This window comes from Diadema antillarum, unplaced genomic scaffold (assembly GCF_040938485.1).
Source record: "Diadema antillarum isolate AM-2024a unplaced genomic scaffold, OU_Dant_1.0 seq00000157_RagTag, whole genome shotgun sequence".
In the NCBI taxonomy this organism is placed as follows: Eukaryota; Metazoa; Echinodermata; class Echinoidea; order Diadematoida; family Diadematidae; genus Diadema; species Diadema antillarum.
This window is the reverse complement of record NW_027271229.1, coordinates 1-27,724: the sequence shown is the minus strand read 5'-3', so window position 1 is coordinate 27,724 and position 27,724 is coordinate 1. Positions and strand designations below refer to the sequence as shown.

The window sequence follows — 27,724 nt, the reverse complement described above, 5'->3', positions numbered from 1 at the left end:
CTCCCCTCTTGATCAGCCTCTGAAATAGAATGTGACAATAAGCACGGTATAAATATGTGACGATCACAGTATTTATCAAATTATCCTGACTTAAAAGTGTCAATCGAAGAAATTGAAAGTGGCAGGCTTATCAAAATAGTGACCGTTATCAGTAATATGTAAGTGTCAAATGTTAAATCCTGTTATTCTGAAAAATGGGTCTCATAAAAGTGAACATAATCAAATAAAAATGTATCACCATTGTGAACAAAAAAATGCCCTCGTCTTATCCAAAGTGAACATGATCATTGTTTATGACCACCATCATATCAAAATTCGTATATCATATTAAAAAAAAAATAGTAAAAGAGGCAGTCATCAAAGAACGAGTGCAATGGTTTTCATCAGAATTGGCAAGCGAGAACTTAGTTGATTGTTGCACGAAAACACATTTTTGAATGGTCTGTGCTATTTTGAAGGTCTAGCCATCAAATAAAAAGTGACGGTGGTGGATACCAAAGTACATTACAGGACCGGCGCAGTGTTTTCCAAAGTGTGGGGGCCCACTTCCGGGTTTCATGAGCTAACAGGCAAAAAAAAAAAAATAATAATAATAATAATAGGTCCTCAGCGTCATCTCTCCCCGTCCACTTCCGGGTTTCTTCAGCTGACAAGCAAAAAAAGAAACAAAACAAAAAGGTCCTCAGCTCATCTCTCCCCGTCCACTTCCGGGTTTCTTCAGCTGCAAAAAAAAAAAAAAAGGTCCTCAGCTCATTCTCCCCGCTCCCATTTCCGGGTGTTATAATTAAAAAGGGTCTTCAGAGAAAGTACTCCAACCTTTAAAATACCGCCGTCATACTTCAAGATCTCTATTTCTATTTTAGTGCCACTTACGTACTTCCGGGTTTAAAAAAGTGTGGGGGCCCAAAGTGATGACACCTTATGTATTCCTTTGTATGGTGCACAAAGAGTGTGGGGGCCCGAGCCCCAACGGCCCCACGGCTGCCCCGGCCCTGCATTACATCAAAAGTAGCCGGGATAATACTTATGGATAAAACCAGAGCGTACGCTCTTTGGATAATGGTTGCCCTTTTGGCTTTCCATACAAGTGCGTCATTTTAATCACCACTATGCACAACCGTGCACAACACGGAACAAGCTGCATCCCATGCGCTGCATATGCAAGCTAGCTAGAGATGTGATAGCTAGGTGCATGATCCTGTCACACTCAGGGCTCACATCACATGAGCAAGGTAAGTATCCGACACTTTCTCTGTTGATATGCTTGTATGTAATGTGATCATGATCATTCGTGATTTTTAGTTTCCAGGCGCGCGTGTATGAGTTAGACAGTTTAATGACTTGTTCAATTTGCGATCGAGAACCTCAAAGCTCAAAGACTACGGTTTCAATTTTACTCCGTGGCCGGCTGGCCCGTAGTCGGGGACACCTAGCACCGCACCTGCACTCTGCTGCAGCTAGCTGCGGCGGCTGCGTTGGATCGATCGGACCGGGTAGCGATTTTTAGGGCTCTCGCACGCGCGCACAGTGCGTATGTTCCGCGGAGACTTCCTAATCCTACGTCTGGGCCCCGTCTTATAAAGATTAAAGTCTTGTGATTGATTTTAATCAATCACAACTTAACAATTGAATGCAAATCCATCTTATAAAAAAGTTATGATTGAAATAGATTAAGACGGAGAACGTACTGCTATCAATCAATCACAGGTTGCGATTGATTGCAGCTTTCAATTCAACAAGAGACTTTGACTCTTTGTTCACTTGTGATTGATTCATTGATTTCTTTAATTAGTATCACAACACAAGTTTTATAAGACGCCAGACGGCTTTATTCCCCTCTAACATTATGGAGGAGAGCCGTAAAACTAAAAAAAAAAAGGACAACAACAGCAGCAAAAACAACAACAACAACAACTACCCTCCGGCGGACAGACGGATTTTTTCCTGTCTATGCGATCAGACTCAGACTCCTGACTTTACCGACAAGTAGGCCTAGCTAGATCTAGAGTAGTATGTCTAATTCCGCGAAAAACTTCTCATTTATAATAATGACATTTGCTGGGTCAGTTTTTCGCTTCTTTAATGACGTTTGCTGGGTTAGTTTTTCGCTTCTTGTTTAAAGAAGCGAAAAACTGACCCAGCAAATGTCATTATTATAAATGAGAAGTTTTTTGCGGAATTAGACACTAATACTTGTCGGTCAAACTCGTGACATGCTATAAACTTTTAATACAACAATCCACATTAATTTTCTCTGTGACCACTAAACAGTTACATCATACATGTAGCTGTGAACACTCCCTATCCAATATTCGGTATTAAACGGTAAATCAAAAATCCACTTCCGCTGAAACTGTGTTTCGAAATACAGTGTCTTCCAGTAATTTTGTTGTTCATTATTCAAGCCCCTAACCATTAAAAATCTCAAATTATTAGAGTGTAATGATTGCAATTTTAACTTACGGAATATAGAGGTACCAGGTACACTCTATGTAGGGCCTACCACATAACTAGTTATAGTAGTTTGTATCATATCGTGTTTATATTCCCTCTTTTCTTATCAAACAAACAAACCAGAAAAATAATCTGACTGGCATGACTGAAGTGTGCATATATAGGAGGTAAGTTAATTGTGTCTGTACATCCTTATGACATGCTTTAAAAAAAATGATAAAAGATAAAGTGAATGCCCTGGAACCACGCTAGACGGGCATACCTGAATGATTAGTAAAGTGTGGAGCCCTTCAGCTGTATGGATTGTACCCCGACACAATACGCTCTAGCATGCCTCACTGACTTCACTCTGTACCAGGACTCGTTACTTTTTCTTTGCAACCCTACAGTGTGTACATCTTAATAGGGATGTAAGAATACCGGTATGTGTTTGTCATTCATCACAGACGCTGATTCTTCACCCGTCTTCCATCGCCAAGGGTCTGGCACCGGCAGCCATGATGATCCACTATGCTGGGTTCAGGGCTGCGTTCCCGTCTCTTTTGTGTCTCCTTCTGGTCCCCACGCAAGGCGTTCTGGCGGCCCAGCCCCCAAATATTATCTTCATTCTTGCCGACGACCTGGTAAATATTCTTGGTGTCGTCGTTGTCTTGACTTCTGTAACAGCATTGTTTGTATGGTTACCCTTTTCTTTCCTTCTTTTTCGGGGGGGGGGGGGGGGGGAGGGAGGTTGCCTCATTATTATTGCATGATTAAACAAGATGTGATTATTGGTATAAAGCATGAAGTTTGTTTTTGGTGTGCTTAATTTGAGCAAATTTTGCTTCTGCTGAACTGAATGGATGCAGAATTTTCAAACTCGCAAATATTTGTTTTAGAACTAAATATAATGTTAGAACTTGTACAGAACTTATAACTCTTATAGTATGAACTTGGTCAGCAAGTGGAGGTCATGAAATTTGCCAAGTTTGAAATTTCAGTTTACACTTTTACAGTGCATGCATTCCTATTTTTGTATTGGCTTGAACTGCTGTAACAGCAAAGCCAAAAATGAAAAATGAACACTCATTTAAAAAAACAACAAAACAAAACAAAAAACCTTTTGACATAGAATGAGAACAATTACAACTGGATATCAAGTTTCCTTTTTGTGCAATTGTGACGTTGGTCATCATAGAAATGATAGAATTTGACATTCCAGCTTCAGTTAAATATCGTCTACCCACTTTACTACCACTTGTCCAATTTCTATTCGTGTGAAGCTACAAAATCAGATGTTTTGTTGCAAAGAAATTCGTGCTCAGCCTCACAGTGGAATAACCTCTGAAACAACAAATCTGGTAACCTCCAATGATTGAACCTGTCATCTCATATACAATAGGAAGGAAAATTCCTATTCCCTAGTAAATAGGACCATAAACAACCAAGAGCCTACATGCCCAATACATCTTTGGCACATAGGTTGTGTGGTAGCTATTTGAAGTGCACAATTCAGTGCTCAATAGACAGTTGTCATGGCCCACTGCACTGGACAGTCTTGTTTTGGAGTTTTATCGTGCGACCTGATACTCCCACCACCCCCCCCCCCCCAGACTTTTTTGTTTTAATACGTGTTTATTCCACTAAATCACCTCTTAGAGTCAATGGTTCTTGTTCACAAAGATGCAGCAATTCTGTGTCTTGAACAGTGTTGTGTGTCACTGCCATTGATTGCCTGCAGTACAACCAATTTATGGCGAGATAGTACATTGTATTTTCTCATGCTTTTATCCCTGGTAAACACTGCATATATATCTTGTAAGTCGTAGATTAGGAATATTATACAAATGTACAACTACAGAATGGGGATAAGAGTACATTTCATTGTTAACAAGAAAAAAAGGTCCTACAATGCATTATTGATAAATATTTGATGTTTTTTAAAGATCAACTTACACAAGTACCTGCTATACCTCTTTCAAAACACTTTGCTCATATACCAAAAACACGTACCATATTGTTTTGGTATTGCATTATGCAGCTTTCATTTTGTGCTTACTAATATGCCTACATGATGTATAGGAAGACATCTGCTCTAGAATAGAGAAAATGCTTGATTTCTGACCTCATTAAAGATAGAGTTTCTTGTTTTACTGCTTCTATAACTCATTCTACTACTTTCCACTATCACTATCTACTGCAGCTACTACATAAAAAGTACAACTACTGGTACAGGTAATGTACCAAATAGTGCTACATCTACTGCTACAGGTACGTCCATTGGTAGAAGAGAGTGAGAAAAGTTTGGTAAAGTAATGGGACCTTTGACATTTTATTCCCTCCCTCCCACCCTCCCCTCCCCCTCCCCTCCCCCTCCCCTCCCCCTCCCCCTCCCCTCCCCTTCCCCCTCCCCTCCCCTTCCCTCCCCTCCCGCTACCCCCTACAGGGATGGAATGACGTTAGTTTCCATGGCTCCTCCCAGATCCCCACCCCAAACATTGACGCCCTGGCCCAGGAAGGGGTGATGCTGACAAACTACTACGTCTCCCCAATCTGTACCCCGACGAGGAGTGCCATCATGACCGGACGACACCCCATCCACACAGGTATTGCGATGAGGAAGTGATCAGGCGAAGGTCATGTACCGTATGTCCCTCCCGAAAAATGACAATGGGACCCTCTGCATTTACTTTTAAAAATAGTGAATCAATCCAAATACAATTTCAGGGTATGAAACTATTTCTTATTACCCACAGGTTACAAGAAAACCCCATCAATTTGCTCCAGTGGTCAAAGAGAAATGAGGAATTTTGTAGAGCATGTCAGAAATCCCTTCCCTTCAAGTTCTGTCCATTGTGTTAACACATTACTAGTATGCAGTTCCAGGAGCATTGAAATTGTGCTAAACTTTACGGAGTCAGACTCGTGACATGCCATACTACGATCCACATTTCTCTGTGATCACTGAACCAAATTTAATGGGGTTTTCTGCAAAATATAGCTATAATGATAAGACTCTAAATTAGCATGTAGACAGTTCAATCATATTGGAAGTTATCAATGTGAAAATCCGATTGTATGTGTTGTTGTTGTTTTTTTTTTTGGGGGGGGGAGACATACTGTACATCTCCGCTTGGCAAGGAAGCATAGCTAGATGCGTCTGTAGGAAGATGATATGACAACTGTAGATGAGCAGCTTGCTGGATTTATAGCATGAAATATGAGTGCACTGTAAAGCTGAGCATTTGTCCTGAGATTTGGCAAATGTGACTAATTTTTAAATGAGCAAAACACACCTTTAATCAATGTATGTTGGGCAATGCATTGCCATGGTTATTTTTTTCATGAAAAAATACAAAAAAGATAGCTTGCTAAGTACTGCCCTGGAAGACAAGGTATTCTACAGAATTTGAAGAACTGGCCAGGAGTACACGAAATACAGATGGAGTGTTGGATTAAAAACTTGCCTCAGCAAATTTTTGTTTCTTTATTATATGTCTTGTTTTTTCATGAACAAAAATAGATGTGACAGGGCCAAATTTGCAGCCAGTGTTTTAACTTTTGTTGTTTGTGTTGTTGTCTAAATATCCATGAAAACCTACCAATCCGTCAAGCCCATCTGCTTAGCCATATGATAAAATATGCTTTAGTTTGCGTATGATAAAATATGCTTTAGTTTGCCTTGAAGTGGTTCGAATGTCATTAAATTGCTACAGTTTTCCTATTGTGTGCATGGTCTGTACTGTCCAATACACACTTGGGGATGATTGTTGTCAGTATCACTACACTACATACTAACCAAGCAAACATTTTTTGATTGAGAAGTCATAATTGCATGCATGCCTGCTATTTGTTAAACAGATTGATAGATTTATTGAAGTTAACGATTGAATGAATGGAGATAGTTCAATGTACTGACAAATTCCTGTTTTCTAACTTTTGCTAATATGCACAAGTTTTAACTAAAATTAGCTTTATGTATTAGAAGTATTTGTTGTCCTGTTGTAGGAAATCGCATGTGCACCTTCCAACCATCTGTGTGTTCCTGATGGGCTGTACACTTGCTTTTGAACTCATTGCTGACACCTTCATTAACATCAGAAAATTGTCAAAGGTACAATACATTTTATAATAGAGACATCACCAATGTTCTCTTATCTCTTCACTATTGATGGCCTTGCTAATACACAGAGAACAGAAAATAAATGTATCCTACCCAAGGCTCGACGTTTAACCCGTTGAGGACGGACTAATTTTGCTTCAACATGCATTTGCTGTAGACACCTGCCGGAGTATACTCGGGAATCGTCCCCAACAGGTCAAAAGCTAAATGTCCGGCCACCACTTTTAACTCTGTGTGTGCCACGGTCCGTGTGTGCCACATTATTCTGAGAGAGAATGCAATGCATGAACGCGTTTGGGAAACATTCTTTTTAGAAAAGCCATGATAGAGAAGTTTCTGATAGACATGCATTGAGCAAAGTTAGGGGAAAATTTCAAGCTTTGCTGCAAAATGTAGATTTTATGACCAAGCTATGAATCCATTCCTCTCACAAACAACCAGTACTGCAGTAGCTGTGCTATTTGTATGTTGTTTTCCAGGTCTGGTAGGCATGACCTTTGCAGGCACATCCGCGACAGGAAATTAGAATTTACTTGAGAAATTCCTATGGAACACCACTACCTGATTCAAATACCCTGCAACAAAAGCCACATTTTGAGTAATAGAATAGCGGGTGACGCTCTCATTGTACAATAGCATCTAAGGCACTTGGAGATTTATCGATCGGACGAGATTGTGCGTTTAAGCAAAATATATGCAAACTTTGGTGTCGTTTGAGTCAGGCCTGCGAACGCGGTACATAAAGAGTTTAAAAGAAAAGATGCATGTTGGTGACCTGATTGGGCCGCCAAATTTTATGGTTGGTTCACGAAAAGAAAAAGCTAGCATTGAGCCTTGCATGCTATAAAAATGCATCTCTTTCCCCGTCTACCTATGTTGTATTTTTTCTTTCCTATACAGTGCATACCTGCCTAGATGTGTACTATGTATCCACCTAACTTTCCATAGTTCTCTCTAGCCCCTATCTACACACTGCATGTACGTATTTATCTGTAGCTACAATGTTATGCCCACCCGTGCTTCTCAACCATGTTTCAACCTGAGATCTACAAACACTACTTGGTTCCTACAAACTTTTTGGATTCCCATAGTTAGATCAAGTATGAATCTTTTGATTTCTTTAATTTTGGCCGACATCATAACCCACCTGTGAGACCTTCGCGGCCCATGGGTTTAGAAACATGGTACATTGTATTATGCATTGTAGTTTTAATTAAAGATACCAGTATTCATCATACCAGTAAATTCCTATTCCAAGCTTCCTGCTTCCTATGTGCCTGTCTATCTGAATTTAATTATCAAGCTATCTTGATAGATCTTATATTTGATATTTGACTTTCATAATGTCAATAGAAAGATATCAGACAAATAGAATGATATTACAAAGTATCATTAAATCCAGACATAAAGTATGCATGTTTTAAACTTCTTACACCCTAGATTTTGCTGAGTTGTTTATATTATATTTTGTTGGTCGGGTGCTGTTCTTGAATTTAACAATGCACATTATAAAATATGAACTCTGATACCGACCTGAATGCATTGTGCAAACCTAGTATAAAATGTACCTACATGCACCTGGGCTGGTATGCAGTTCACAAGTTCACAGTATGTGAACAAGGTGCATGGTGTTACAGTTTAAATAGTAGGACCTCAAAAGTCTGTGTAGTGTGTGAATGAATGCATGAATTTGACCGCTCATAAAATTGTTGGGAGGTTCTATTCAGAAAAAATAAAAAATAAATCAACATCTACTCGCACTCACTTTATGGTGTACACAGTGCAAGCGAAGTGAGATCCAATCAGACATAATGTATAAATTAGAAGAGGTATAATGCCGTGACGTCGTAGCTTTTCAATTTGTTTGTAGTGTTGGTACCCTATTCCATGAGGCCTGGGACCCACCCCCTTTTTTTTTGCATTGTTGGTAACATCTAAAAGGACAAGTCCTCCTTCATATGGATTGAGTGAATGTAGCAATATTTGTTAAAAGTAGAACACATTAGTGAGAGTTCGATGAAAATCGGACAATCAATTTTAAAATTAAGAAATTTTGAAGTTTCTCTTAGTCACAGCTTGTGATGTTACGTGTATAGAACTATATAAAGAAACTATAAAGAAAATTCAACATATTTTCACTTTTCTTTCTAATTAATAGAAGAACGCTTGACTTGCCTGGTTTCAGAAGGCAAAGGGAATAATCAAGTGACATTTTGAGGAAATGTACACTGTTTTCAAAAAATAATTTTGGTGTAGTTTTCTTTTTTTATACAGTATATTTCCCTTTTACCGTACTACCCATGGGACATCATGCACTGTAGTAGTCTTCTCATCCAGCGGTGACAGTGCAGATAATCTGAAAATTCAAAACTTGCGACGGATTGTCTGATTTTCCCAATACCTTCATTGATGTATACTAATATTGCTGCATTCACTCAATCCACATCCATGAAGATTGACATGTCCTTTAAACATTTCATTGCTGTGCTCTTTAACCCTTTACAAGCCCACTTGCACAAAATTTCCACTAACAAGTTTGCACACTCATGTGACCATTTCAGTGAAGTGACAAGTAGGACCTACCGCTCTCTCGCTTGGATCGCTTTAATACCAACAGGTCTTCTGCATGGCGTTATAGACACTTCCAGTCCATACGGGTTAGGGTTGGAAGAACAGATAATGCCTCGGTTTTTGAAGGAGCAAGGGTACAGCACACACATGGTTGGAAAGGTACATTTACTTTTTAATCAGTCATCATATTTTGTTGTTCTTACATATATTGCATTTCTTTTAGTTCTACCCATTTTGGCTGTTTATATGTGTTATTCTTCTACACTGTATTTATTTGATTTATTCGTTTATTCCTGCTGTTATTCCTTAGAACTTGTGTCAAAGGTCAAGATTGGCAATAGTTAGCCCACGTGAAATGCAAGAATCTCAACCTCAGTATACACGGGTGTTTGACCCGGTGAAGTGGTCCCACCTCACATCCAACTGGACCCCATGGAAGACCAGCTTAACGTAGCTGAATATGGCCTATCCAGCCATCATCTCCCGATGGAAATGAAAAATGAAACGAAACAAGGAAACCTCCAGAAAGAAATGGTGAACAAAGTTGCAGACACGCAACAGTACATTATGACCAAAGCATCTACATTTATATATTTGTGAAAAGTTTTGTCATGATTTGATTTTTCAAATTAATCAATATATCTTGCAAAGGTGGTTAACCAGTGCCATTCTTTGCCTTTGATAGAGAAGTGTGGAACAGTAGAATGCAGGATTTACACACGTGTGCCTTTCTGTTATTATGCACATTGTATGTCTAGGACTTCAACACGTTACTATAATAGCTGATGAACCTTATGGTCTCGCGCCTGATGAGACCATCATGCCGCAATATCTTAGGCGTCTCGGCTACCAGAACCACATGGTGGGAAAAGTAAGTGCGAATCTCACGCAAGACCATGCAAAGTAAACTACTTGGTGTCCATAGAATATTGCAGTGTGATATCATACCCATTCCTCATCAGGGTGCTGGCTCTTAACAAGGTTGTGTTACTCAAAATGTCTGTGAATACAGTGGTTGCTATTTTAAGTACACATGTATGTGCCATGGTGTATACCTCTTGTGTGCCATATTATTCTGAGACAGCAACTTAGTTATGCTTTGGGAGAACATTCTGCTTTTCAAATTGATGGTAATTTTATAGATTTTTGTCACCCTGACCTCAAATGAACAAAGATGAAAACAGGATGCCGAGCTTTGCTTTGTTTAAATTGAACGAGAAATCTATGATTATTTTTCTTTCAAATGACCAGTAGCTGTACATTATTGTTGTGTACTTTTGCATGTAACAGTGACAAAAAGTTAAAATTAACTCATAAATCCAGTAAGGAACACCGCTTCATATTCATTCACAACATTAAAGGGGATGGCTAGTAACTGATCAGTGGGAATCAGTGGGAATGCTGGAGGATGATTGTTCCAATCCTTGTGGGATTCATTTAAGAGTACATTATATATCTATAGTGTGAAAATTATTTACTTCAGAATGGTCACATATTCGAGTAATGTGCAGTTTAATGTTTCCAGTTTAGCATGCCTGTACAGTGACTGGGCCTTCAACTGCACATTACTTGAATATGATATCATTCTGAAGCAAATAATTTTTACACAACAATAAATGATCTCTTAAATGGATCCCACAAGTATTGCAACAATCATCCTCCAGCATTCGCTCTCTCAACAAATGTACACTGTGGGAGAGAAATGACCCCTTCTTCACCATCTTTCAACTATGTTTCACTCACCCCTATAAACTGACATTGGTGTATCTAACATTTCTACACATTGACAAAAATTATTGAAATTGCATTTTAATCTACAGTAAATGAAATGAAACAAAGATAATGTGGATTCTCAATTAATTCTAATCACTAAATTCACTGGGAGTTTGATACGCATTTTGAGTATTAACTTCACCATCAAATTCAGATGTAATGTATATTGTTGAATGTTTCCATTATAAAGAAAACAATTATGGCAATTTATGTTAGAATAAAAAGAAAATCTTTAAAGGGTGTGTACAGTTCTGGTTGGAACAAGGATTTAGCTTTTAACGTTTTTGCGAGATATTCAGAAACTACTCTAGAGATGTCAAAGAGCATGCAATTCTATTAAAGGGGTATCAAAAGTTTATTTGATGAAAATTGGTTTTGAAATGGCTGAGATATCCAAAAACAAGGTGAAACAAAGAGATCCTAATAAAAGGCGTGGCCTATTGCCTTTTATTATAATCACTTTTTTTGATATCTCAGCCATTTGAAAACCAATTTTCATCAAATAAACGTTGACTCCTTCTTAAAAAAACATGTTCTTTCATATTTCATTAGAGGTTTCTCATTATCTTACTTAGGAATGTTCAAAACATGAATCCCCACCTCAACCAGTAGGCCTACTGTACAGTCCCTTTAATTCAATACAAAAAAAGTAAGTTGTACACCAGGTGACTGTCAGCTTTACTTTGTATAGGACACAGAACTCGGAAGTATGGCTCAATGTAGGTTAGTTGCCAATGAACTAACATGAAAATGTGCCTTTGGATTCTGAAAAGCTCTGTGAAGGGTTGAAGCAAAGCAGTGTTTCAGAAGTACACTCAAAACCCATCAATCATGAAATGTCCTGGTGTGACATACCTCCATAGGTGTTCTTATCCATTAAAGAGTCAACCATAGCTTTCATTGCCTTCTTCTCTGTGGTAGATGACATTCTTTACTTCAGGTATAAATACCAGGGTCCCGTTGCATAAAACTTTTTTTAGCAACCTTAAAAAATTCAGGTTGGGATTTGCCCAACCTGAATTTTTTAAGGTTGCTAACATAAGAATGTAAAATCCGTTGCATAAAAACTCTGGTTGGGAGCTTCCAACCGGAATTTTGTGATTTCAACCGGAAAAGAATCCGGTTGGAGTTTTATGCAACGGGCCCCAGGAATATTCTACTTTCATTGCTTTTTGACAGTGATTGCTATGAACTTCAAACTTTAACTAGAGAACATTATACAAATAGTGAATGGTCACGAGTGTGATGGTACAAGATTTCACTTGTGGTGAAAGATAGAGGTGCTCTGTTCAACGAGGTGAAGCCGAGTTGAATAGTGCACCTTATCTTTCACCATTGCAGTATGAAATCTTGTTCTATTGCATTGTTTAGTGCGCACGACAAATACTTGTTTATTGTGACATCAGACCTGTGTAATGGAACAAAAACTTGGGGGTAAATCGTGAGTTTAACTCAGGAGTCAATGGAAATGGGCGACGTCGGCTATGCGCTATCCATTTTTGCTCAAACAAAATTGCAGCATGCGGTGGAACTTCTCAATCAATGTCACATGATGGGAAGTCAACGAATCGCAAAGCTACATTCTTTTTCGGTGTTGTATGATAATGATCTCTGTTTCTAAAGGGCACTTGCAATAATACCCTTACTCACCTTCATCAGACCAATACATTCAAAGAGTTCCTTTACAATTGGACAAAATGAAAATGATGAAATAACATTATTTGTTTCCCCTCTGTACTCCATCTTTTTATTTATTTGTTTTTCTGCCAAATCTTCTAGTGGCATCTTGGGTTCTTCGCGGAGGATTACATCCCGAGCCGACGTGGCTTTGATTCATTCTATGGATACTACGGGGGAATGCAGGATTACTTCACTCATGAGTCGACTGAGGTGAGAGAAAACCACCTCTTTCTTAATACAAACAGAGATGGCAGGTGTGATTTTTTTTTTTTTGTATAGGATTTTAGTCTAGGATTTTTGTTGTTGGTGTTGTATAATATCATTCGTGCATGTACTTTATATTGTGTTCGAGAAACTGTCATCAGATGAATTAAAGTCAAATTGACAACTTTTCCCGATTTGAATCATGTTTTCTTTTTCTTTGATGGAAATGAATAAGCTGTTGCATTGAATTGAATTGATTTGAATTGAATGGAATTGATTTGAATACATGGCTCCCAGACAATTATCAAGTGGGTGAGAGACCGGTCAGAGGAACGGGTCACCGTATCAAGTTCAGTATTGCTGACAGACCAGTTTTTATATTGAAATATTAAAAATGTATGATTTTTACTTCCTGGGGAATCTAGCAAAGTCTGTAATTATGCAGTTCAAATGTTTGTAGATGAATTCCAGTACTATACTTGTTGTCTACACTTGGCACAGCAGATGTTGCATTGTCGGGCAGATTTTTGCAACCTTTTTGCAACAAGAAACATGTGTGAAATATGGAAATGTTCGATGAACTCACCAATCTGTTTGTTCTTTAAGTGTTAAAGGGATTCTCAATAGTGAAAAAGGACATGACATAGGTCACCCCTGTGCTACATGTTTGTATCATTTCCACATTTCCCGTACTAGCACGATATGCTGGGATTCGACTTTCACGTCAATGGGTCGGTCTACAAGCCAGTGTTTGGCCAGTACTCAACGGAGCTCTACACTGCAAGGACCCAAGAGATCATTCGGAAACACAACCCAGAAGAGGTTAGTAGCATTAGCTGCACATGATAATGAAGAAAAAGGAGATTACTGCAATACTCAACTAGTTCCAAAACCTCATATTTCTGTGATAATAACTGATGTTGTATTTTTGTATCTAAATGTACATACTCATCATTGTGCCTATATGTACGGTAGATACAATTTTTACTTTGAATGATACTTTCTTCTTTTCTTGGCAGGATGCCCTCAAAGATATTTGATCAAGTGTCATAAATGTCACGCCGTTTTGTGTGTCTTCAATTTACTCCTGTGCAATCCATGAGGTCTCCTTTTGTACTACAGCTGTACTCTTAACTGTGAATGTTTGCTCCGATAATGAGATACTTATGTTCTCAGTATGGGCAACAGCTTCCCTGTACTCATCTGGAAACTTAAATTGGTGGTTCGAGTTTATCTGCCTTGGCCGACAGAGTACAAAATATGACCTCATCTGCCATTGTAGCTTCCTCCAGTGCTGCCTTTATGGATTGTAAAGTTGTTCGACCCTGGTTGTACAAAAAATATCTTACAGTTAACATTATCCCCAAAACATTAACTATATGTATATTAACAAGTAGATCTGAGAGAGCCGAGAGTCCATATTGTATAAAATGCCATTCTTTTCTGTTGATCTATTTTATAGACATTATATGCTAACCATATTTTTACATGTTTTGTTGTACATATCTAACTACTTCTTTCAAAACTGGATTCTTTCGGCTTCTGATTGCTGTTTCAAGGTGTCTTTATTATAACTTCATCCCTCATCCATCTCTATGGCTTTTTCCAATGTTACCTTCACAGAATATGCTGTAAAGCCCAGGATGTGCATGGAAAAAAAGAACAAATTGTCTTTTAATTGGCATATTACTGTTAAAGGGATCGTATCGTTTTGGTTGAGACCTAATTTCAGGTTTTTAACATTTTTTTGTGAGATAATGAGAAACCTCTTATGAAATATGAAAGAGCATGTGATTACTCGAGGAATTCAATGTATATTTGATGAAAATTGGTTCTGAAATGGCTGAGATATCCAAAACAGAGCAATTCTAATAAAGTGTGGGACCCACACTTTATTACGATCGCTTTGTCTTACTTTGTTTTTGGATGTTTCAGTCATTCCAAACCCGATTTTCATCAAATAAACTTTGAATTCCTCTTAGAATGGGATGCTCTGTACTATTTCATAAGCGTTTTCTTGGTATCTTGCAAAAACTTAAAAGCCAAATTCTCATCTCCACCAATACTGTACTATCCCTTTAAAGCCGACATTTTAATGCATTCCAAGTAATTTTTCGCACACTTGGCAGGGTGAGAGAAGCTCAAAGGTGTTTTTATTTCATGGAATCAAGATGTTTTTGCATTTTATTCAAACATGAACAGACAACAAGCAACAATATTCATATGCTTTTATTTCTGCGCTAGTTTCTAGTTGCGCGAAATGCGCTAAAATTTCAACACCGCAAAAATTTAGGATTTTACAGTATCCTTGAAACTCGTGGTTGTCCATTCCCCAGTACTTCTTCCAAAACTGAATTCTTTCACCTTCTAAATTTTAGTTGATATGAAATTTATGATTATATTATTAGTGTTTGGTTCATGAAATGAGGATATATGCAGAAGTTTAACAGGTCCTCCAGAACATACATTACCATGGCCAGTTACTGATTTTGGATAGTCACATACTATTATAGTAAATCAAATCATGGTTCACAGCAGCGGTTTACTTTCTAGGCTCAGTTTGAATCAAACTTAGAGTTGAGACTTAGTCTATGGTCCGTGATATCTTATACCAGTTCCCTACAGATGCATTCCTGGAGTGTCTGTACTGTTCATGATGTCTGTGTATTTTGGTTATTAATTGCAGTTATTTCCTTCTTTTATGTCTTTTTTTCCCCCCTGCCAGCCTCTCTTCATTTATCTAGCTCATCAAGCTGTGCATAGTGCCAATTATCTTGGGCAATACCTGCAAGCTCCTCATAAGTATTACACCCGATTTCCAAACATCACCGATGAAAATAGAAGAAAATTTGCAGGTAAGTCTACAAAATTTCTATTTGTGCCGCAGAAGAACATGCACAAAGTGTATGTACGTTCCCTGAGGAAAAAAGAAACCAAACAAAATGAAGAAAAACCACATTTAATTGGACCATGATATTTGTATACAGGGAAAAAATGAAGAGAGATCAGTGTTTACAAATTGATACCCTCCACCAGATTAATTTCTCACAACACAAAATATGTCAATATGATAGTTGCCTTTTCTTTCTTCTTGTTGCAAAGATTTTCCATTGTGAGTAACATTAGAGAATAAAAACTCCATATGGCAGGTTTCGAAATGCTGACGTTTACAGAGAGTTGCCTTTGGCAGTCAGCAACACAGGAAAGAAAATAAAGATTAAGTAAGGATATCCATAGTACCCTGTATAATACTATTATGGGCAGGTCAAAATTCATGTGATTTAATTGGTAGACTTTAATTCATGTAGTATGACTACACAAAGAACAGATACAATTACTGTAGATCTCAAAAAAAAAAAAATTGAAAGTGAAGCATATTTCATTAAAAGGAGAATGGCACCCAAATATTTACATGGATTGTTTAAATGCAGCAATATTGGTAGAACACATCAGTTAAGTCTGAGGAAGATCGAACGTTCCATTCAAGATTTATAAATTTTTAGACTTTCAGTGAAGTCTGAGGAAGATTGGACATTCTCTTCAAGAGTTATACATTTTTTTTTAAAGTTTCAGTGAAGTCTGAGAAAGATTGGACATTGTGTTCAAGAGTTAACAATTTCAGAGTTTCAGGGAAATCTGAGGAAGATTTTAAATTCCATTGAAGAGTCAATTTTAGAGTTTCAGTGAAGTCAGAACAAGATTTAACATTCCTTTCAAGAGCTATGAATTTTAAGACTTTTAGTCAGTATAGTCTGAGGAAAACTGAAATTCTGTTCAAGAGTTATACAGTTTTTAAGTTTCAATGAAGCCATCACCAAATGAGAACACTAGAACAATTTGCATCATCACTGCAGGGGGAAAATCTACAGAGAACATACAAAGAGAATAAATCCCTTATTTTTTCCATTTTTCTAGCATAACAAACAAACATTTGACTTTAAAATGTCTTTAAAAAAGCAGGGGGAAATAATACCCTACAAATATGTTGGTAACAAGTGAAGGAAACATACACTTTTCTATTGAGAGAGAGATAAAAAGAAGAAAATTACTGTTTCGAATTGCAATTTTATGTGTACAACATATTCTTGCATTCACTTACTGCACATATAGTTGTGTATTGTGGGCACGATATTCATTTTTAAGTTTATTTCGTAACAAAGTTGGAGTGCTGTTTGAAACAAGTAGAAAAGACAAATAGTGACATATTGATACCTGCAGCTATGGTATCTGCACTGGACGACTCTGTGGGCAACATCACGCAGACTTTAAAGGATAGCGCCCTCTACAATAACACCGTTATAGTCTTTTCCACCGACAATGGTGGCCCGGCGCACGGCTTCGACAGGAACTACGCTAGCAACTGGCCACTCCGGGGGGTCAAGCACACGCTGTGGGAAGGAGGAGTCCGTGGCGCCGGACTGATCTGGGGGGCCCCCATCGAGAAGCCAGGCCGGAGGAGCGACGGTATGATGCATGTCTGTGACTGGATGCCAACCCTGTACGAGCTGGCAGGAGGGGATTCGAAGCAGCTTAACAACCTGGATGGGATGAGTGTGTGGGGAATGCTGTCCAGGTGAGAATGAATGGCATAATAATGTGCAGGATTGGCAAGCAGTCAATAAGAATACCTGAGGGATATTATTCATTTGGAAAAAAACATTGTGTAACAAGGTTGAATTTGTGTAAATCTAGTCAAATGTTGACCGACATATCACATGATGTGTCAAAATTTTGATCTACAATTTATGTATCCCACAGGCCTATCTCACATCTCTTGTTTATTTTTTGTGTTTGTTTGTGTGTGTGTGTGCCTCTGCCTTAAGGTGTTGCAGAAGACATGATGCTTTTTCAGGTTGTCTGTCCATCCACCCATTTGTTAGTCTTTTTGTTCATAATCAATTTGTGTGGACAGCGTAACCCAACAGTCATCTGAGGTATCCTGAGTGGACAATGTTGTGCCCATCAAATTTTGGGTTTGCTCCATATCTCTGAAATGGCTCAAGGTACAACCTCTATGAAACTTAGTACATGAGTTTACATAATATACATGTACTGCCTGACACCGACGCTCTTGGGAATTTTGGAGACATGGGTCAAGGGTCAAAGGTGAGGTTAAATCTCACATAGCATCTGAATAAGGGCTGGTCTGGAGGTATTTGCATATTGCTGTTTTTTCTGAATTGGAAGGAATTTCTTGGTGCCGTGTGGTAGAGATAAACAGCAAAATGTGCACCAGAAAAAAAAAAAAAGTTGAATGTTCTTCCACCGTGATACCATGAAGGTCAAGCCGTTGAGGACTGGCTGATTTTGCTGCAAATTGCATTTCCCACAGACACCTGCCCGAGTATACTTGGGACTCGTCCTCAACGGGTTAACAAAAAATACATAAAAAAACAATATGGAAACACTGTGCCAGTTATGATGCCTATCTCATTATGTCAGATATCATCATGGAAAATGTGTGCTAACAATTACTTGTTTCTTTCCTGCTTCCACAGGGGCGAGGAGTCGCCAAGAAATGAGATTCTGCACAACATCGACCCCGTTGGCAACTTCTCCGCTCTGAGGATTGGCGACTATAAGGTCATTCAGGGGATAAGCTACAAGGACAAGTGGTCAGATTGGTACCCACCAGAGGGCGTGTCAGCAGGTAAACCTTTATTGCAACCAAAGAGACTCTTCTCAGTACCCATAGAGGGCAACCAGCACCATAATGCCCGGCTGTGATTACAATGGCGGGTCCGCCTCCCCTTTAATTTTTTTCTTTCGTCTTTGCTTGTCAGCTGATGAAACCCGGATGTGGCACGAGAAAATACCAGTGGGGGTTATTGGGCACAAGGGTGACTAGGTATAGCATTACTTGTAAATGTCAGAACATGGTGCTTCAATCAAATTTGTTTCCATCCAAGTTTTCATGGGATATGGTATAGTGGATTATGATTTTTTATGCCTCCGCCACGAAGTGGTGCCGGAGGCATTATGTTTTCGGGTTGTCCGTCCGTCCGTCCGTACGTACGTCCGTCCGCTTTCGTTTACGCGATAACTTGAGTAATATTTACTGGAATTTTACCAAACTTGGTCCAAGTATGAAGTATGATAGGGCAATTATTTGATTAGATTTTTGGTGATATCTGCTAAAGGTCAAAGGTCAAGGTCAAATCATGAAATTGTATCCGTTTACGCGATAACTCAAGACTGGATGGAGCAAATTTCACCAAACTGTGTTGGAGGATGATGTATGATGGGACAATTACTTGATTAGTTTTTCAAGGAAATTGGACAGAGGTCAAAGGTCAAAGATCAAGGTCAAATCCTAAAATTTATCTGTTTACGTGATAACTCAAAACTGGATGAAGCAGCTTTCACCAAACTTGGTCCAAGGATGATGTATGATGGGACAATTAGTTGAGTAGATTTTAGTGACATTGGCAAGGGGTCAAAGGTCAAAAGGTCAAGGTCAAATGCTACAAGTGTTGCAATTTTCCCCATATCTATGCAATGCCTGAAGGTATTTTCTTGAAACTTGGTGTGGACATGTACTACTGCGTAAAGATTCTCCCAGAGAGTTTCATGTCATGAGGTCAAAGGTCAAAAGGTCAAAGGTGAGGTGAAAATGTTGCAATATCACTTTTCTCGCAAATGGTTCGATGTATCTTCATGGAACTTGTTACATACGCATACTACTGTCTGGCAGGGATTATCTAGGGAATTTAGGGGTCATGGGTCAATAGTCAGGGGTCAAAGGTCGAGGTCAACTCCTCAAAATTGTACTATTTCCCTCATTTACTAGTATGCAATGCTTGCATTATTAGTTTCAAAACTTAATACATGCAGTACTGTATACGCTATAATTTTCGCGTACATAAATTTTTGCGAATTGCCGCTGTCACACATTTTCGCGAGTGGTTAAATTCGCGATTGGGGGACCAGAGAAAATATGAAGTGGCAAAGAAAGTGTGAATTTTCAACTTACTAGCAAGTAAGAATGATACAAGTTATACACTGCATGAAAAAAAACTTACCAAACTCTGCGAACTAGTAAGTTAGAATTCAACATTTTTGAAGTAGTTAAGTCCATCGCGCTAGATTTCTGACGAGTGGTACGAGGGGTACGAGTAAATACAGCGGCAATCAGCTGCCCCGAGCATGTAGTCCCAGCCCCTAAAGTTGACGTACAGTACTTGTAAAGACGTAGCGGCATGCAAACGCAAGCGCTAGTACTAGTTTTGTATACAGGTAATCAAGGGTGACACGCCGCGCGTTTGTAACGTTGTGGCGCAATGAAAAAACAAACAAAAGAAAGTGGAATTTCTCACAGAAATAGTATTGCGCCGTCTACTGTTTGGAACATTATAGCATGCATACCATTCACTGATCGTTAATGCATAATTTCAAAGTTTTACTCGAAATTTTCTTCATGGATTAGAGATCAGTGTAGAGTTATAGGTGCTGTCATAAATACTAAATTTTCAACATCCACAAATGATATTGGTATACTAGTATTCAACTAAGATAGATAAAGATGTAAAATAATTTGTATGAACTTACTTATGTGAAATGAATGCCGATGAAATCCTGAATAGAATGACAAAATACTCGTAGTGGTAGATCCTGCCCGGAGAGCCAAATCATGATGGATTTCCACAATTTATACTACAGTACCTACTAGTCCTCACAAAAGTTATGAAAATAAAGTCACAGTGAGTTAAAGTTTAACACCGCATCCAAACGATGAATTCATGAAGTTGAACGCCTCAAAGATAATTGTAACTGTAGAACGGTAACTTTGGAAAGTCAAACATATTTACAGGACCCCGATGGAGAACATTTTAGTTCTCCCAGTCTCCCTCAGCATCGGAGTCATCCATTGCAGGAACGGGAGCATTTCTAGCTTGGATGACGGCATCGGCGATTCTGGTTACTTCCCACCCTTTGGTGATGATCTCCCTGTCATGCCGTAGGACGTCATGGACGGCCATGAGCCACTTGGCGTGCACTGGCTTCAACACAGATGTGCGGAGGTCAATGTCTTTCGCAATGTCTCCGATCGCTTTACCGTCTTCAAGTCCAACAGCTACCATTTCTGCGTACCATTCGTTGAACTGAGAATTCAGTTCTTTCTTGTAACGGTTGTTCACCGTGGCGTCGAGCGGCTGTAGCAGATCCGTGCATGCAGTGGGGACGTAGACGAGAAGGGCACCCATTTTACGCAACAGCTCCCTTACTTCATCGCATGTGTGCGCCCTGAAAACATCACAGATGACGAGTGGAGACGCAGGTGACGACAACCTTTCTTGAGTTTTCCTCACGTAGGGCTCAATCACACAGTCAATGTACCGGATCATTGATTGAGCATTCGACCAGTGAGTCTCCGTATGAAAGATGTCCCAGTCTTGGGGGAACTGAACGTTCGGATGACATTTGTCAGTCTTCCCCTGGTACAAGACTTGCGGTGGCAAAAAGTCTCCCGCCAGCGTGCAGGCCAAGAGAACGGTGTATTGACGTTTGTCGTCAATTCCCTTTAGTGGCACCTGCCGCTCCCCCTTTTTCTCCATTGTCCACTCTCCCCCTGGTACGATGTTAACACCTGTCTGATCCCAATTGATGATGAGATCGTCGGGAATCTCATGGTGCGTTACTCTCCTCCCTATCCTCCGCCAAAACTTTCCACCAATTTCCTCGCAGTCACTGGGCCTCGTCTTCACTCCCTTCGTCCCCTTGCGCTTGGTATAGCCCATCCTGTCCAAGAGAGACCTCGCCCATGCCCTATCAAGATTGATGGACCCTCCGTACTCAGCCAGGACTGGTGGCTTCTTGTTCTTCAAGAGCCCTTTGGTTCCAGCAAGGACGACTTTCGCTGAAACGGCCCCACCGGCCTCTCGGATGCTGCGTATGTATGCTTGAACATCCTTATCATACTCACCAAGTAAAAGAGGCCGCCCATGCTCCTGTCGAGGCAGGTCAGTAACAATGGCACCTGGCTTAGAGTTCAACACCTTGAGATAAGAAGTGCGCATACCTCGAACAGTGCTCTCATTAATGGGCTTTCCCAATGCCTTTGTGAACTTCCTGCAAGCAGCGGCGGTCCCATTTTCTGCTGCAAATCGTCCGATCTTAGCACGAAGTTCAGCCGAGTAGGCGCTGTACATCCCACATTGCTTCTTCTGAGCTTTGCTGCCATCACTGGTGTGAGATGATCCTCCGCTTCCATCTTCAAGTGCCACGGCCACAACAGCTTCATTAGCAGCCCTCACACTGGCCGGTTCCAGTCCATGGTTTGCAGTAGGTTTTGGAAGCAAAGGATTGTGATTTTCACTCTCCTTAATTGGCTTAAAGTAGCGATACATGTTTACAAACTCTGAAGTCACAACAAATCACGGAAGGATTGAACTGCAAGCAGGGGGATGCAATTTACTAGTACTCGTACTGTAGTAGGCTACGCAAATTTATGAATGAAATGTTCACAACTCAAATCAAAGAACTTTCCCACGCACAGACCCTGGGGGCAGGCCCGGTGCCTATACATACGATAATAATTTGAACAGGGCACACACCACTATCAGATGGGTATGATGGTTTTTTATTACAAAGGAATTTCATATCATCAAAGCGTTTAGTAGTAAAACGTTGCCTTCAGTTAATTAAAATATTTTATTTTCCAGAAGCTCATAACGAAGACATAAAAACCCAGTAAATTAGTAAGCCAAAATTTGGATTTTGTGTTCGTGGTACTAAACTTTACCCCCCCTCCCACCCCCACATACGAGTAATGAAATTTGTGAATGAAAACAAAAAACTGTGTACACTACTACAAGCGTAATACGTAAGCTGACATCACATTTGAGTGCACACACACACTCAGCAAACACGACACTAGTAATGTGCACAATGTACACACAACGCCGCCACAAATGATGAGAATTGTGCATGTCTAAGTGGCCTTTTCCAAACGCTGCGAGGGCCCATAGGTGAGCAAACTTGAAGTTTTGGATGAAAAAATACAACTAATTATCGATCATGCACTCAATTTATTTGTTGAATAAATCAATGATCGTATAAACACGTATAATTTCAAAAGTGACAAATTTGAATTAGGGAAGAAAATAGAATAAAAACTGAGTACAAGTTTACGAAACCCCGAAACCAGTCAGACACACAACAAGTACACACTAGTTCGAGTTTCAGTACGGCGCGTGCAGTGCTAGTGAGGCGCGCGCTGGGTGGGCCGCGCGGGCTGATGCCAGTCAAGCTGGCTAGGCATCGCATGACCAGTTCGTGTCTTGGGTGTATTCCAATCATCAAAAGGGATAAAATTATATTCTGTGTACTAGTATTTTGAAAATGCATTGAAATATAATTTAATCAAAAAGAAATATAAGAAGAACAATATCTGTACAAATAATTATCATGACATGTTTAGACGACCCACATACTGAAAGTTCTTCGGTTACGAGTACTGAGTAATACTAGTAAGTTTTCTACCCCTTGCGATAATGGATTGGCTCTACAGTATTCAGTAGACGTGGGCTAGCTAGCCCGACCAGCACAACGGCGCTGTTAATACTGTACGCTGTGCGAATGCTACTTACAGCGACTGGGCTGTGTATAGACGTGGACGTGCCGTACGTAAACAAGCTCAGCCAGGGTATGGTCTGTTCGGTAAGCCGTGACAGGGTACCGGTATACTGAAATGTTCGTATCATCAAGGCAAGGGATTCATTTAGGAAGGTAATATTTTCGCGTGTTGTTACTTTCGCGAATAGCTCCCGACTCGCGAAATTCGCGAAAATAAAACCCACGCGAAATATACAGCGTATACAGTACCTAATGGAGATTCTCCGGGAAATTTCCAGCCAGAAGGTCAAAGGTCAAAGGTTAAGGGTCAAAGGCCAGGTTTCAATGCCCCCCCCCCCCCAAAAAAATAATAATAATAATAAAATAAAATAAAATAAACAAATCTATTTTGTACCGTCATCACACTCTTTTCTCATACCTTGGAAATTACTCAATGCATAAAATTCCCCAAAATATGTGTACCTGCACTCTTAGAAAATTAAAGCAAACCCAGTTCAAGACATTTCTGACAAACCTGTCATTTCAATATTTTGCCAGTTATGTGAAACTGTCATGGATCACACAATGTGAAGACATTGTACTATACGCCTATTGGGAGAATCATGCATTATGGCGGAGGCATCAGTCGCCATATCGACATTTCTAGTTTTTATTTATATTTTTGGGGTATATTGAAGGCAAATAGAATACTACTTTTTTGAAATCCGTGCCAGAAACTCTCTTACCCAAGGTGAGATTAAACACTTTGGTATAAATTGGATTCATGAACACTCACAGATTGTGATCAGTGTAATCATTTCAGAGCTGGCGAGCTACGCCATTACAGCAGTGCTAAGGGTGCCAGAGTTGAAAAAAAAAAAAATGATTTGACAAGACATGCTGAAGTTTTTGATAGATGATTGTAAGATGGTATTTGTAATTTAACCTGTTGAGGACAGACTGGTTTTGCTACATCACGCATTTCCCCTAGACACCTGCCCAAGTATACTTGGGACTCGTCCTCAATGGGTTAATTCTCTTTCTTTCCCTGTGCAGAGGAGCTTGATTTCCAAGATCCTGTCCCAAACTCCTTCGTGGTCAGCTGTCCACCGAAGCCTTCCAATGCATCGAGTAACTGCAAGCCGCTGGAGAAGCCATGCTTATTCAACATACGTAATGACCCATGTGAATACTACAACATTGCAGACTGGAACCAAGGTATGTGGACAGTCCAGTTTTATTTTTTTTTCCCCCCAGATCTGTCTGTGTTTCAGATACTTTCATGACCAATTCAAATATGACTTTTGCCTATAAATTATTCTAAATCCTAAAAGGCTTGGGGGATGGGGTAGGAATCAGCCCCTTGTGGCTTTTTCTGAACAGGGAAGAAAATCGTGCCTTGGCCTTTGATAATGAGTCTAGGGCGTCTTCTGATACTAATACTAATACTTAATATTTTCAAAAAACATCATTGTTTTCTCTAAATTATGTAATTATGCCAATTTATAATTTTTTTTCGACATTACATTCTAAGCTCTAAATCCCTAAATAAAACTTCAAGTGGGCTTATTTCTTTCTGTAATTATATCTTTTAGTATCATTAACGATTTGACATGAAAACATTGCTGAGATATCAAAAACAGATTGCTTTGTGTATCTTTGGTTTTGGACATCTCAGCCATTCCAAAACCGATTTTCATTAAAAAACAAACAAACAAACAAACAAACAAACTTAGAATTCATATCTTAGATTAGTATGCTCTGTACTATGTCATAAGTGGTTTCTTGGTATCTTGCAAAAAGTTAAAAGCCCATTTCTGATCTCCACCAATGCTATACCATCCCTTTAGTGTTTATAATTTGTGTGTGTGTTGTGTGTGTGTGTGTGTGTGTGTGTGTGAAATTTGATTTATCATGCTTATTGTAATTTGTGCAAAGATTTGTGGAAGAATTACCAATGTCCCCACAAACATTGCATAATCAGTACCTTTTCCATTTCCACCCATTGCAGATATCCTCAAGGAGATGTTAGCCCGACTGGACGTTTACAAGACCACAATGGTCCCCCCGCGGAACAAGCCTCCCGACCCCAACAGCAATCCTAAATTCCATGACAACTGCTGGGTCCCCTGGGTGAACACTTCAAGTGTAGGACCCTGACGACGAAAGTGCGGACGGGATGTAAGGGATCCCCGTTGCTGACACTCCAGTACTATATGATTTGGTCTAATTTAGTTCTGCAAAAATGACACAAGCCATTGAAAACTTTCTAACCCTTAAGACACCCAATGATTATACCAGAGGTACACGTAGAAATGGAAATCATAGTTCTCATATGCCTAAAAAACTGTTGAACTTTGGTTTAAAATGTACGCATGTACATGAGAAATGCATTGAATAATGGTGTAATAACACAACATGACCATACAATCTGAAATATTAGCCAGAAAAAAATACTGCAGTGTCAGAGCATACCTGGTTGTAGTCGCTGCATTTTTTTTTTTTTTTTGATTGATTGATTATTGAAAATGGATAAATCAGGCCACAGCAGTACACATCAATCTTTTGCACTACATGTAGATTTAATCGCATGCAGCTTGTTGGAAAGTACAAATCCTAGAACATGGTAGACCATTAGGTAACACTTTACTAACTACTGAATGAGGAGAGTGTTTGAGGTATAAAAGTCTTATGCATTCTATAAACATTATTTTACACTTTTGATCTCAATATACTCCAAAACAACTCGTTGTCCCAGCAAATTCTGTCAGACAAACAAGTTTCCTGTCTTGGTAGACCCTTTTGATGTACTGCAAGCAATATTCAAAATGGAGGAAGATGACTTGTTACCCTTTCTGAGAATAGCATCATGTTTTGCTTTGAACAACCATAGTGCAACAAAAAAAAGTGTATTTTTCTATTCTTACATGTACAGTATGTTTATCAGAGACAGTCATATGAGACTTATATAAAGCTGTATTGTTGTAATTGCTAATGAATTAAGTAGAAAGAAAAGGCAAATGTCAAAATGGTGGAAAAGAGATCATGAGAAAGAGAGAGAGAGAGAGAGGTAGGGGATATACAGAGAAAACTGAGAGAAGATTGTATGCATGCCGTCAATCCCTCGTTTGAGGCGAGACCCCACTTTAACGAAGCTGATGGTGTGCTATACCCCCCTAACGATTCTTCGTTTGAGAGTTAGGAGTCGAAGTATTTTTCCATTGCAAATTAACTTTCTGCTCAGGCGTGACAAACCTAGAGGCCAAGCCAGGGTTTAATGACTACAGCAGCTGTCGTATTACGTAAGAGCATGATAAGGATATCTGCCTGTGGCAGACCATTCAAAGTGAACTCAATTTTCTCTATCCTTTCTAAAGTTTTCAATTTTATATTTTATTGAGAAATTCTATGGTCATCCATTTTACATTTCTAACGAAAAAAATTGACCCGTAAATAACGAAAATACAGGAATAAAAAGGAGAGCATTGCCAGTTTGCCGGTGCTGACAATGTGTAATGCACACGTACACACACGTACACACACACGCACCATGGAGCTACATAGCCCATGCCAAAACCAAAACAATCTCCTCCTCTCGCGGTGCCCCCCCCCCCCCCCCCCCCCCCCCCCCCCCCCCCCCCCCCCGTGGCGCTGTGGCGATGACTGATGCTTAGATTAGGCCAGGGTCAAGAAACAGGTGTTTTATATCTTTGGTTTTTAAGTCATTGATTGCCAAGATATACACTGGCATTATTTACAGGGGTGTAGCCTCTTCAAACGAGAGATTTGCGTCATGATTAGGATATGATTCTGTGCTTTTGAAATCACATGTGTTGGGTCTTATTTTGTTTGTGTGCAGACAACCTTGACCTTTTGTGCTGATGTAAAAAGTGAGTGTAATACTGCATTATTAAATATGCAATTTTGTAATAAATACATTGTAATTCTATTTGCTGTTTTTTGTTTCGGCACCCTGACCTGAGTCTGTTATGTATTATGTCTGTGCCTTGTGTCTCCTACTTATTCCAAGTGAGAGCCCATTCCATTGTAAACATTGTACTACATAATAAAAGTCCCTTTGTTTGCATTACTTGTTATGCAGCAAATGGTTATGGCCATAATATCTGATCGCCACGTTTATACTCCTTCAAACAAAATCCCCAAATTTGAGTTTGTTTCAGTGTGAACATCGGGTGATATTAGTAGACTCGCAATTAATGCACTGTCACGCTTTATACACTCTGTATTCTGCAGAAAGAAATCTTTCCATAATCATCTTGCCAGGATGTGGAACGAGTTCCATCTATACCTCCACTGAGATCATCAAATCAGTAATAAAATCAGTCCAAAATACAATGTATGTTCCCTTATACATGTTGTTACACC

At 39.4% G+C, this 27,724-nt stretch overlaps 1 protein-coding gene across 2 annotated transcripts; it reads left to right on the top strand.

Moving 5' to 3' along the window:
• The first annotated feature begins 1,129 nt into the window (after window positions 1-1,129).
• LOC139727871 (arylsulfatase I-like) lies at window positions 1,130-26,853 on the top strand. Of its 2 annotated transcripts, none has more exons than XM_071638843.1 (11): window positions 1,130-1,232; window positions 2,901-3,077; window positions 4,880-5,039; window positions 9,886-9,998; window positions 12,680-12,790; window positions 13,481-13,606; window positions 15,510-15,639; window positions 17,003-17,357; window positions 18,283-18,434; window positions 24,395-24,556; window positions 25,350-26,853. In XM_071638843.1, the coding sequence occupies exons 1-11, from the start codon at window positions 1,224-1,226 to the stop codon at window positions 25,496-25,498; spliced, it is 1,644 nt and encodes a 547-aa protein (XP_071494944.1). In that variant the 5' UTR covers window positions 1,130-1,223; the 3' UTR covers window positions 25,499-26,853. The 2 variants fall into 2 exon arrangements, with proteins under 2 accessions (XP_071494944.1, XP_071494943.1); XM_071638842.1 differs by lacking the exon at window positions 9,886-9,998 and adding an exon at window positions 9,174-9,286.
• Window positions 26,854-27,724: the final 871 nt, after the last annotated feature.

Coding starts and splice junctions, on each gene's coding strand:
- LOC139727871 (XM_071638843.1), top strand. Junction 12,791..13,480: donor TCACTCATGAGTCGACTGAG/GTGAGAGAAAAC, acceptor TTCCCGTACTAG/CACGATATGCTGGGATTCGA. Junction 13,607..15,509: donor GGAAACACAACCCAGAAGAG/GTTAGTAGCATT, acceptor CCCCCCTGCCAG/CCTCTCTTCATTTATCTAGC.